Raw genomic sequence first — 12,133 nt, 5'->3', positions numbered from 1 at the left:
GAAGGGCATCAATAACTGCTCTTGCTGACATAATAACAACAAAACGGCTGCGTTGGTTTGGACATGTCAGTAGAATGCCTGAAGATCGGTTACCCAACTATTTACTTGAATGGAAACCCAAGCATGGGAAGAGATCAAGAGGCAGGCCTAGGAAGAGCTTAAGGCCAGAGGGGGGGGGGGGGGGGTAAATGGCACTTTTCTAGTTTTCACATATTTGATAATAGCTGTTGGAGACGAACAAGAAGAAAAAAACCAGATCAAAATCTGACCTTGCGTTCCTGAGATATCGCGTGCTAAATTTTGAGGTTTACCTGTAATTACATGTTGAACTGGATCTTTAAACGGCTGTAACTTTTTTGACCTTTCGATTCCTTAGTTGAGAAAACCGGCCACTCCCTGATCTTGAGGTTTGGTACAGTGGTTCCTTAGACAATTATCCTCATTTATTATGTGAGCGATTTTTGTTATTTGACTCGGTTCTTGAATTATGAGGTTAACCATGTCAAAAATTCGGAAAATTTAGCTGGTTAACCTCATAATTCGAGAACTGAGTCAAATAAAAAAAATCGGTCACATAATAAATGAGGATAATTGTCCAAGGAACCACTGTACCAAATCTCAATATCAGGGGGTGGCTGGTTTTCTCAACTAAGGAATCGAAAGGTCAAAAAATGTGTTTTGAGATAGATGCAATTTAGTGTTTTCAAAATTTTGAATATTCACTGGAATGTATCACAGTTCGTTAGTTAGGACTTTTTATAAACTTAATAACGTTTGCTTGATCAGACCTGGCCGTCCCCTAAATGATTTTAGCTACTTTCAGTAGTTAATTTCCTTGTATTGTAAAAAATGAGGTTAACCAAGACTTCCTGTAAACACTAACTGCTTAAAATTTGATTGTTAACCTCGCTTTAGACCATATAACACTGGGATTGGTTTATCAATATGTTATTATATATGTAGTAAAACATTTGCACAGTATAACGATTAAGTTTTTGAGGTTAAAATATAATTGATTAGTCAGGTATTCAAAAAATGAGAGGTTAACCTCATTTTTTAGCCATTTACGGGTAAAATCTTCTACTAAAATATGGTCAGTTCGAATCACCTTTGTCACGTGATTATAGTTGTAGGCATTGTGATACCAATAGATACCTCACTTCGATATTGTGGTACATTACATAAGTAAGAATCGTATGTATATTCCCTACGGTACCAAAATGTGTTGGTTAACCTCATTTTTTTCATTTTCCCAAGATAAAAGAAAGTCAATCAACACGTCATCTATTTAGAAATGTGTATACCGTAAACTTACGATGAAAATAATAACTCTATCATTTGATCTATTCTCGCTATATCTAAAAGACGAGGTTAACCTCATTTAATCACGTTTGGATATTACTTTTTCTGACAAATATGAACCTAAAATTTAGAGTTTACATTTGCTGACCGAAATAACAAAAAATTATGGCGTGTAATAAAATATTAACCTCAATTTTATTAACCTCAATGTTGTATAGTCAATTTTGTGAAAATCGGTTAACCTCAATTATAAAATAAAGTTAATCAGCTACAAATATGTGAATAGCGGCAATGTTTTTGTCATTAAAAATTAAATCGATTTAGAAAATAATATTTTGGTAGAATTTTTTGACCCCTTACCCCCCCCCTCTGGCCTTAAATGATGTATTTATTGAGGATGCTGAGCAGAGATTGGATCGGAATGGACTCACGATTGATTGTATGAGAAGATTAGCTGCAGACCGAAAGGGATGGAGAAATGTTACCCGCCGAAGTTGTATAATACAAAGTAATGACGCAGTCGACGCAGACTAATCCTTTTGGATGGAGATCTCGCCATGTAACATGTAACATGTATGTTTTTTATAAATGAGTGGGATTCGTGCATGGTAAAAATTAACGATTTATTTGATGCAGCGCCGCGCATCAACAATAAATGAATCCAGAAAATTGCGGAAAATAACTTTGCGAAGGAGGAATTTCACTGTAATTAATTAACACATGGCTAGCGTCGCGCGCAGCATAACAGACGCTTCCAATACACTTAATTATAGGGGAGTGGTCTATATTGCAAAGGAGCAGACTTTTGTCATCATCGCAGGTCCATCGGGCCACCTCATATATCCAAACCCGATTACTTATTCCCTACGATCTTTTTGCCTTCGGCAAGAGTAGGGAAAAAAATCCTACAATTATAAAGGAATGAACTCAGTACTATAAATATACGATAAATCTTAACATGTTTGTACAGAATGCAATTTTATTTAGTTCTGCAGACAAATTTAATTTAATTTGTTTAATTAGAACTCATTTGGAATTTGACAACGAGGTGTACGTGTTAAGATTATGAAACTAAAAACTATCGTGTAAGCAGCAGAATATTCAACCAATATTAAACTATATATAAGTTCTTACATTGTTGTATTCAATCAAATGAATAAGATTAGATTTAACTGTTGATCTCCACTGTGTTCAAGATATTTTAAGGCCAGAGGGGGGGGGGGGGGGGGGGGGTGGGGGGGGGGGGGGGTGGGGGGGGGGGGGGGGGGGGTAAAAGTAGTTTTTCCAGTTTCCACATATTTGATCAGAGCTGCTGAAAAAATCGGACCAAAATCTGACCTTGCGTTTTTGAGATATCGCGCGCCAAATATTGAGGTTTACCTGTAATTACATGATAAAGGTTCAATGTTAGACCGGGTTCAATGTTAGACCGGACGAAGTATATATTTCATGAGCCGGGGTCAATGTTAGACCGGACGAAGATATGGCTACATCCCAACAGTGGATAACACAGCAGAGGTTCTATTACAGTTAAATTCTGTTACCTGAACTCAACTTAACAGTTCTAATATTATAGCATATACTATAATATTATGAAGATATTTTGTGTCAAAATGAGGCTGTTTAATCATTCTTACACACCAAAGGTTGTTGTGTGTTTTTAATTAATTTATTATTGTTAAAAAGTTTATATTGAGAATTTTATACAGTAGTCTATAGACCAATTAAATTATTTACCGTTGTTGTTGCTCTTGTGACCAGAGTTTTAGAGTTATATATATATTATTAAATCAAAGTTCTAAACAAGGGATAGTTTAAAAAACAACGCCCAAGTCTAATCTTTCCCTAAAACAAAAACTAAAAATTAAAAACTTCATTGCAATTTCCGCCAATATCTCTTGTCATAACTCAAATTACGGAGATAATGCAGGTCAAAGATATTATTTAAATAAAGATTTCTTTTACATAAATCATGTTATATATATATATACATGATAAACTTTAACTTAAACTGTCAAAAGTTTAAAAACCTTAACTTGAAAAGGCTGGCCACACCCAGAAGCTGAAACTTGGCACAGGTGTTCTTTGGGGTATTATGCAAAAACTTTATGTTTTAGAATTTTGATTTTTGCCTTTGTTCTTGAAATATGAGGTTAACTTTACCCCAAATTCGATTTTTCAAAAAAAGTTAACCTCATATATTTCAAAAATAAAGGCTAAATTCTAAATTCTAAAAAATAACGTTTTTGCGCAACAAACCAAGGAACACCTAGCCTGTACCAAATCTCAATATCAGGGGGTGGCTGGTTTTCTCAAGTTAAGGATTTTGGTATGAAATGAGGTTAACCAAGACTTCCTGTAAACACTAACTGCTTGAAATTAGTAAAAATTTGGTTGTTAACCTCGTTATAGACCATATAACACTGCGACCATATAACACTAGCTGACGACTATTAACACATGTTTATTGAAAGCTTCTACAAGTTAAACTATCGTATCACTTATATGTTTTAACCCAACTCCATTCAGACATATAACACTGGGATTGGTAATTTCAATATGTTATCATATATAATGTAGTAAAACATTTGCACAGTGTAACGATTAAGTTTTTGAGGTTAACATGTAATTGACTGGTCAGATATTCAAAAATGGGAGCTTAACCTCATTTTTTAGCCATTTACTGGTAAAATATTCTACTTAAATATGGTCAGTTCAAATCACCTTTGTCACGTGATCATAGTTGAAGGCATTGGGATGCAAATAGATACTTCACTGCGAATTGTGGTACATTATTAAATTAAGAATCGTATGTTAATGTATATTCTTACGGTACCAAAATGTGATGGTTAACCTCATTTTTTTCACTTTCCCAAGATAAAAGAAAGTCAACCCAAGTCAATCAACACGTCATCTATTTAGAAATGTGTATACCGTAAACTTACGATAAAAATAATAACTCTATCAAATGATCTATTCTCGCTACATCTAAAAAATGGGGTTAACCTCATTTAATCACGTTTGGATATTACTTTTTCTGACAATTATGAACCTAAAATTTAGAGTTTACATTTGTTGACCGAAATGACAAAAAATTATGGAGGGTAATAAAATATTAACCTCAATTTTATTAACCCCAATGTTGTATAGTCAATTTTGTGAAAATCGGTTAACCTCAATTATAAAAAAAGTTAAGCAGCTACAAATATGTGAATAGCAGCAATGTTTTTGTCATCAAAAATTAAATTGATTTAGAAAATAATATTTTGGTCGATTTTGTTGACCCCCTCCCCTCCCCTCCCCTCCCCTCCAATAAATGCCATACACCATCCGGTTACCAATAATAAGTTGGGTAAATTCAGACAGAACAGTAAAGTCAATCTTGGTTATATATCAGCCTTAGTGTACTCACTGTTCAAGACAACTTGGTCTAGTCCGATATGCCTGCTCACTGATTCACATTTGACGTTTGAGCTGAACTTGCATTGCAAACAACACTCAAAAAGCAAGACAACTAATATTGCACTGAGGGGATACAGAGGAAGAGATATAACTACTCTGTTTAGTTCTAGAGCTAGTTATTAGATTGAATATGGATTAAGGGCAGACATTGATGAGACTGATTATCGGGATTATCTATTACAAAATCTTAAAATTCAGAATTATACATTGTTAACAATTTCGTTTTGCTAACAGCTCTCTTCGTCTGATGAGCTAGAGAAGTCGCTGATTTCCGATAGGGTACAGGGTGTCGATTCTTTATGCTTCCTGTGTCTGAGGAAGCGTTCCTTCTTGTTCCACAGTTGTTTACATTTAGCTTCTTTTTCAGCTGTGTTTTTCAGTCATAAGTTTTTGTAAGTAATTGTGTGGGTCTGGGTATCTGCTTCTGGCCGCTATGAGCGTTATGATATTAAAAGATGATGACTTTTTTGATATCACCACTTGATTAATGGGATTAATGAAATATTGACTGAACCGTGTACACATTTATTTATGTGATGCCGTTGATGAATTCTGCTTATTTCAGTCCCTTCAGTGGTTTCAGTTGATTCTAAGTACAGCAAAACACTGACATGAAAATCTAAATTGTTGATGTCGAGTAGAATATATACATTCTCTACATTTGAGCTTGTCTAATTTTTTGTCTCATTTGTCCAAAATTTTTGTCCCTTTTGTCCCTTTTGTCCCTAGTATTGTCCATTTTGTCCCCAAAACACTGTCCTTCACAAAAAATGTAAAAAAAGACAAAGACAAAATGGACAAAATGGACAGTGGTACCCCCCCCCCCCCCCCCCTTTATTGTTATCTCCAATTGTGGCTGTTGTTTTTAAAATTTCTTCTCCTTATCTAGAATATTTAAAAAAGTTATAATATACAGATTGTTATCAAATATTGGCCCCTCCGTAAACAATATAATTAATAAAGAATTGTTTTATCATCTTGAAATTTTTGTTGTCTTGATTAATCTTAATCCTTTAATTAGGTATGTTGGAGTATTCAATAGTGGTATCTCGTCTTTTAAGGTGAGTGTTCAATAGGTTTACTTACTTAAGAATCGTTCACACTTCACGTGTTATGCCAAAGAGGTAAGGTTTTGAAAAGTTTTGTAATTTCTTCTCAAAAGCTACTTGACAATAGCTCATAGAGGGGGAGAGTGTCTGAAATGGCCAAAATCTGGTTTTTGTAAAAAGATGCCGTAAAAGTATTGAGAATCGTCGAATATGAATCGCTGCTACTGACTCTGGAAGTCTTAGCACCGTTACTGTATAGTATAGTGTTTGGCCACTGTAAAGAATTGAGAAGGACTCTTGTACAATGTACAGTAGCCAAGGATGAACCTGTGAATGAATTTAACATTATCAGAATTATTGATACATTGATAAGTGATTACTGAAATGTAAGTTGGAACCTGAAAGAATGTGCTTCATGAATTGTGGACAATCATACCAGCTAACCTGGCTCTGTGCATCTAATTCTGAGATAATAATGACTCAAATCTGTTGGAGTCACCAAGAATCATCTTAGTTCCATCACCCATCATCGATGTTTTCCAGTGTTGACAAATCGTTGAGTGTAATTTATTTAAGAGCTCTAGGCTATGAATCCAGTCACTCAATTGATTGAAACATATCATTAATATCACAATGTACCACTGTAGCAAGAACACATACTAACTACTTGAGCTGTTTTACAAATGAGATTCATAGATAAATATATCCATTAATCTATTAATTAATTAATATATCCATTAATCTATCTCGATGGCTCGAGTCCTTACTATCTGCACTGTCCTTACTAGATCTGCAACCTGTCCATTTTGAGTATAATCGACAACGAAATAAAGTAATTAAATAAAAATAATAGTTATCGGATAAATAATTTAAGTTACCGAAGTAAGTGTGCCTAAAAACTGAAACTCTACCATCCTTATTTGTCATTTATATGTCATCGACCATCGTTCCTCCGAACTGTTACGAGAATTACTCAAGTAAAAGATTCCAAGCCCACTTCCACATCACATTACAGTGATCTTGCAGCGAACATGCTCCTATCATGTGGAGGTATGAACTTTGCTTCCTCTTGCAACGTTAAAGCTTGTAACTTGACACCATCAACCTTGTGATAACCTCCCAATATCAGTCACCCATTTTTTCATAGCTTTTGTGCGTTTGCTGTTCCGCTTTCAAGCAGTTATTGTTTATGTTCTACTGCCGTTGCTCCGGTCTACATATTAAATAAGTTGTTTGCCGCTATGTCTCTCAAAGAAGAAGGTTTAAATTATCAAACTATTATTTATTAAACATTATGACAATTCGAATTTCAAAAATTGAACTTCACGCTTGCAAACAGCCAACAGGCCATCCTTTTCAGATTCTCAGAAGAAAGGATTCTGTGTCGGCCGTTTTAAGAAGCTCGGGGCATTCTTTTCCCGGTCCGTAGTCGAGGAAACCAAGACCAGGACAGTTTCTCTTCCTAGTATTTACCTTGAGGAGGAGGAGGGGGAGTTCTGGGAAGTATCTCCTGATCCTATTTACCAGAATATCGACTGTATCTCTCTGAATCGATATCAGATATCAGGTTCGGACTCCGAGAGTGGAAGTGAGTACGATTACTGTGATCACAGTTTGATTGTTGAAGAGAATAAAATACCAGATTGTGAATCATATCCTGATCACAGAGCTTCTGTCAAGCAGCAGGATAATATCTACACTGATCCAGATAATCTCAGAGATAAGAGGTCTGACAGTTTAGCTGCAGATCCTGCTGAACATCAGTATACTGATATAATCCCAGAGATAGACACTTCTGATTCTTTGAGTGTCTTGTATAACAGCATCTGTTTAAAGTTACCTCAGGACACTGTTAAAAGTAACGAGCTTCCTGTTTATCACAGTAAACCCGGAGATCTACTTTTACCTGTCTTCTCAAAATCTAGAGAGATAGTTACCTTCGCACCAGTTACCTTCGAACCAGTTTCACCAACAACTGAGTCCGTGCAACCAACTGATTTAGCTCCCGCATCTGTTCATCCAGCTGACACTTCTGAAACAGTTCACCCAGAAGATACTTCTGAAACAGTTCATCGAGCTGGTAAAGAAGATAACGATCAGACTAAAACAGAGGAAGACGTCGAGTCTGTTTGTGATAGATCTGATACTACAGCTTTAAACAGTTCTGTAGAGACACAAGAGGGTGAGTTAAATAAAGTAAGCAAACATTAACGTCACAGGACGTCTGCACTCTGCTGTCGAATTTTTATTTACATTCATTTACTTTGCTACGAACCCCGAAACTTTGCACCCTGGGCCCTGGCTGCTAACCTAAAATTCACAATTAATTGGAGTTTAACTAAAAGTGCCACACCCACATCCTATGCGATCTTACACCTTTTCCATGTAAATAGAGCTAAATACACAACATGTAATTGTACAATTGTAATTAAGACTAAGTGTACATCATTGACGTAATTGCGGCAATTTGACGATATCCACCAATATGCTTAGTATTTGTGCGGAGTAATAACAAGCAGCGTTGTGGAATTGATATGCTGCTTTTAAACTCATTTAAACCATTCATTATCAAGTCATAATGGATTCATTTATTTTATTTCTATTTTATCTCAGGTATTGAGACCGAAAGTGAAAGTGGTGACAAAACCTCTGACGCACCAATTGAAAAAAGAAAAGTTGTTACTGAGAAGTCATACGAACAATTCAGCCACAAAGTTTCAGCTTTAAGACAGAAGCTCGAGTTTAAATCACAAACGAAACAAGAAATATTCAAAAAGTACACCTCAAACCAACGCCCAAAACTCAAGCCGAAACCCAAACTCTCAGCCATGGCAGACATATCTGACGGTGATGGAACTGGCTCCAAATTCAAAAACATCAGGATGATGTTCGAGAGTAAGTGTAGTATGCAAAAATTGAACTTGAGTCGCTGGTCGCTGCAGGCGTATAACATTTCACCGACATGTATGTGTACTGAAATTTGATAAATTTTGAGCCGTGTGACACAAAATGTGAAATATTTGTCCCATTTGTTATCTGTGATATGTTTAATTCGCGCTTTCTTGTCTTTCTCCGGTCGATATTGAATTGTGTACCAACTCACTCAGGCCAGGGACAAGCAAGCCCGCCAGTATCCCAAAAACCCAAAAAGATCTCAGTCACAGCTCCCCCTAAAATCAACGGAAACAGCACAACAGAAACACCAGAGACAAGAAACAGGAGTTCAGCCGGAGCGGATGGGAAGAGCCAGGTATTACGGAAACACCCAGTACTCACACCCACTGACCACAGGGCCAACCCTCTAGCTACGGTCTCCAACATCTCAACAGATAATCGACTTAGTAAGTTAGGCCAGTTACGTGTTGTCACTAGGCGTTGTTTTGTTCTGCTATCCCTGGCAGCTTCAATCACTGCGCTTATTTTATCTTGTCTTTGTTTTCAACACTTTTTCCGCTTAGCGCATAGTTATACATTGATATTTTAGTGTTCAGTTACATATGTGATACAGATTGAACTGTGGACTTTGATACTAACATAGTTATCTCGTGCTTCGTTTGTTGTCTTTCACTAGCAGGTTGTACATTTTAATACTCTTCACTAGCTTTAAAGTTAAATTGTTTCTTTTTAATCGTCATCAGGTTAAATAAATTTTGGTTACTTAACGAACTCTTACTTTTAGTACTATTTGACGTGTTTCTCAACACACACAATCTGACGTGTTTCTCAACCGTCAGGTGTCCCAGAAAGTAACAGATCTTCTGCTCTCTCTGACATATCGTCCAGTGAGGACGAGGCTCCCATAGTCTCCGAGTGTGATACACAAGGTTAGTTCACACAGTTTCTGAGTGTGATACACAAGATTAGTTCATACAGTTTCTGAGTGTGATACAAAGGTTAGTTCACATAGTTTCTGAGTGTGATACACAAGGTTAGTTCACATAGTTTCTGAGTGTGATACACAAGGTTAGTTCACATAGTTTCTGAGTGTGATACACAAGGTTAGTTCACACAGTTTCTGAGTGTGATACACAAGGTTAGTTCACACAGTTTCTGAGTGTGATACACAAGGTTAGTTCACATAGTTTCTGAGTGTGATACACAAGGTTAGTTCACACAGTTTCTGAGTGTGATACACAAGGTTAGTTCACACAGTTTCTGAGTGTGATACACAAGGTTAGTTCACTCCTCCACTACTCAGTATTCCAGTACTTCTCATTAACCAATCAGCCACCTTTCTGGTTCATACCTTTTCACTAGTGCCCCTCAAATTGCCGGCTATTATAACTTAGGATTCAAATAAAATAATGTATTCTAAGGTAACGTAACAGTATTATATTTACTAACATGAAAACTCCGTCAGACCAGGAAAGCGATGTTGGGGAAGAAGAACACGACGCAACCTACGAGGAAGAAATGACCAAACGAAGAGAAGAGACGCCCCAAGAGAAAAACAAAAGAAGGAGGTAAAATTCCAGAACTATTATAAATATAATTCAAAACCAAATGTCTTTACCATTCCATGGGCTATGTCCATTGAACATTCAAATTATATAACTGTTTCCAGTAAATTTCATTTTTAATAATTAATTTCAGGTTTAAAATTGCCGAAGAGTTATATACGACAGAGGAAGCCTACTATTCAACTTTAACTTTAATCAACGAAACTTTCAGAAATAGATTAAAAGATGTGAGTTATTAAATCACGATAGCTTTTTTACTTGTGACTTGGATGCTAAAATTCAATATCATTTCAATAGATAAAATATACTCAACTCTACTGAATTTCATAGACATTAGACATAAGCACACAGTTGCTTTCAAATGATTGGAGCTTGTCCAACGTATTAGTGTACTCAGTATAATATCTTAGATCATATTCAAAGCATTATCTCTCCATTATGTGATATGTGATAATACAGTGTTAGCTCAGAGTTAGATCACCTCAACTGTTGCTCACCTCCTCAACCTCTGAAGCATGATTTCAACTAACGTCACATTGTACTGGGAACAAGCAGCCCCAAACACTCCGCAAACACTCCGCAAAACACTCCGCAAACACTCCGCAAACACTCCGCAAAACACTCCGCAAATTTGACAGAACAATTTATTTCAAATGCGTTAAATCACACTAACCATTGCGTCACTCCTTGACTAATATATTATTTAATATTTGCTTTGAAGTAAATTAAATTTCACTGTTCAGGATGAAGGGGTGTACATGTTCCCCGACAAGACTATCAGAGAAATCTTCATAAACACCCACGAGTTACAGAATCTTCACGTGGTTTTACGAGATAGGCTCAAAGATAGAATTGAAAATTGGTGGGTTGCAAAAAGCTTAAATTATCTCGTAAATCGAAATGTGATATCTTACACTTTCTGTTTTGACTTTCCGTTTATGTATAAAGTTCTACTCATAGCTTTAGTGCTTACATAATACATAATTAAGTTGTTTACATTATGGTGTATCGAATTACTGAATAAGCCTTAAACCAACGGATATGTGGATAAAAATAGCGGTCTTAGAAAACTGGGAATAAAATGACAAATCCCGAAATTTGAACTAAATGTATTATAAATAGGTTTTCTAGCGTGATTATTCATTCCACCCAGGCAGTTACGTCCGAGGATAGGAGATATAATGAAGTCCATAGCTCCCTACTTCCAGCTTTATACCGACTACATGGCCAAGTTTGAGAATGCCATTAAGACCCTTAATGAGATGTCCGCTAAAAACGAGAATTTCTCTCAGATCGTCAAAGATTTAGAGGTAGGCATGTATACGATTTCGATCAAGGATTTGAACCTTGTTGAGTATAATTATAGTGAATGTTACATTACAAATTTAGGCAACTATTTATTTGTAAGTTCTCCTTGAAGTTAGGGTAGAGTTATCTTGAAAACGGCCTGAAATAAACTAATTTACTATCTTGTAAGAAAATTAAATTATCTCGTACCTGTTAGCACTCATTCCGTCTGGCGTCTAGTGTGTAGTAAGTTCTAATAAATGTTGGATAAATTCAGCATATTCGTGTACTCCATTAACCTAACACAATATATAACATATCAGTATTATACTATAAAAGAGCGTGTGTTGTCGTTAAGTCATCACTCATCAGTAATAATATAACCTAGTTTTATAATATAATCCAGTCTTACTTGTGCTAATTAAACCAGATTAAACGGGCACCTAACGTGTCTGGAGATGTTAGCGCCTGATTACACTTTAATACGACCTGTTATTTGCACCATCTTACATTGATGTTCAGTTTGTTCACAGCGATACAATTTCTGTGTTGTGTTAATTAAATAAACGAATA

General features: G+C 35.9%; 2 protein-coding genes across 4 annotated transcripts in view; both read left to right on the top strand.

Moving 5' to 3' along the window:
* LOC134826233 (T-complex protein 1 subunit beta-like) overlaps positions 1-12,133 on the top strand; it is a 92,338-nt gene that overhangs the window by 24,621 nt on the left and 55,584 nt on the right. The window lies entirely within an intron of this gene.
* Positions 5,777-12,133, top strand: part of LOC134826226 (FYVE, RhoGEF and PH domain-containing protein 4-like) — a 434,713-nt gene continuing 428,356 nt past the window's right edge. For 2 of the 3 annotated variants that reach the window (XR_010161673.1, XM_063838524.1), the window contains exons 1-9: positions 5,777-5,825; positions 7,174-7,995; positions 8,427-8,708; positions 8,921-9,154; positions 9,548-9,637; positions 10,174-10,276; positions 10,407-10,500; positions 11,017-11,135; positions 11,427-11,583. Coding sequence is in view for 2 of the 3 variants with exons in the window: in XM_063838524.1 (XP_063694594.1) it covers positions 8,642-8,708; positions 8,921-9,154; positions 9,548-9,637; positions 10,174-10,276; positions 10,407-10,500; positions 11,017-11,135; positions 11,427-11,583 (864 nt within the window). In the remaining variant the exon portion in view is untranslated. Of the gene's footprint in view, positions 5,826-6,971; positions 7,074-7,173; positions 7,996-8,426; positions 8,709-8,920; positions 9,155-9,547; positions 9,638-10,173; positions 10,277-10,406; positions 10,501-11,016; positions 11,136-11,426; positions 11,584-12,133 lie in introns of those variants that run through there. The other variant, XM_063838523.1, reaches the window with a different exon arrangement.

Source organism: Bolinopsis microptera, chromosome 2, assembly GCF_026151205.1.
Source record: "Bolinopsis microptera isolate Bmic1 chromosome 2, MBARI_Bmic_1.0, whole genome shotgun sequence".
In the NCBI taxonomy this organism is placed as follows: domain Eukaryota; kingdom Metazoa; phylum Ctenophora; class Tentaculata; order Lobata; family Bolinopsidae; genus Bolinopsis; species Bolinopsis microptera.
Note: the sequence above shows the minus strand (reverse complement) of the source record. Positions and strands in the feature narration are given on the sequence as shown.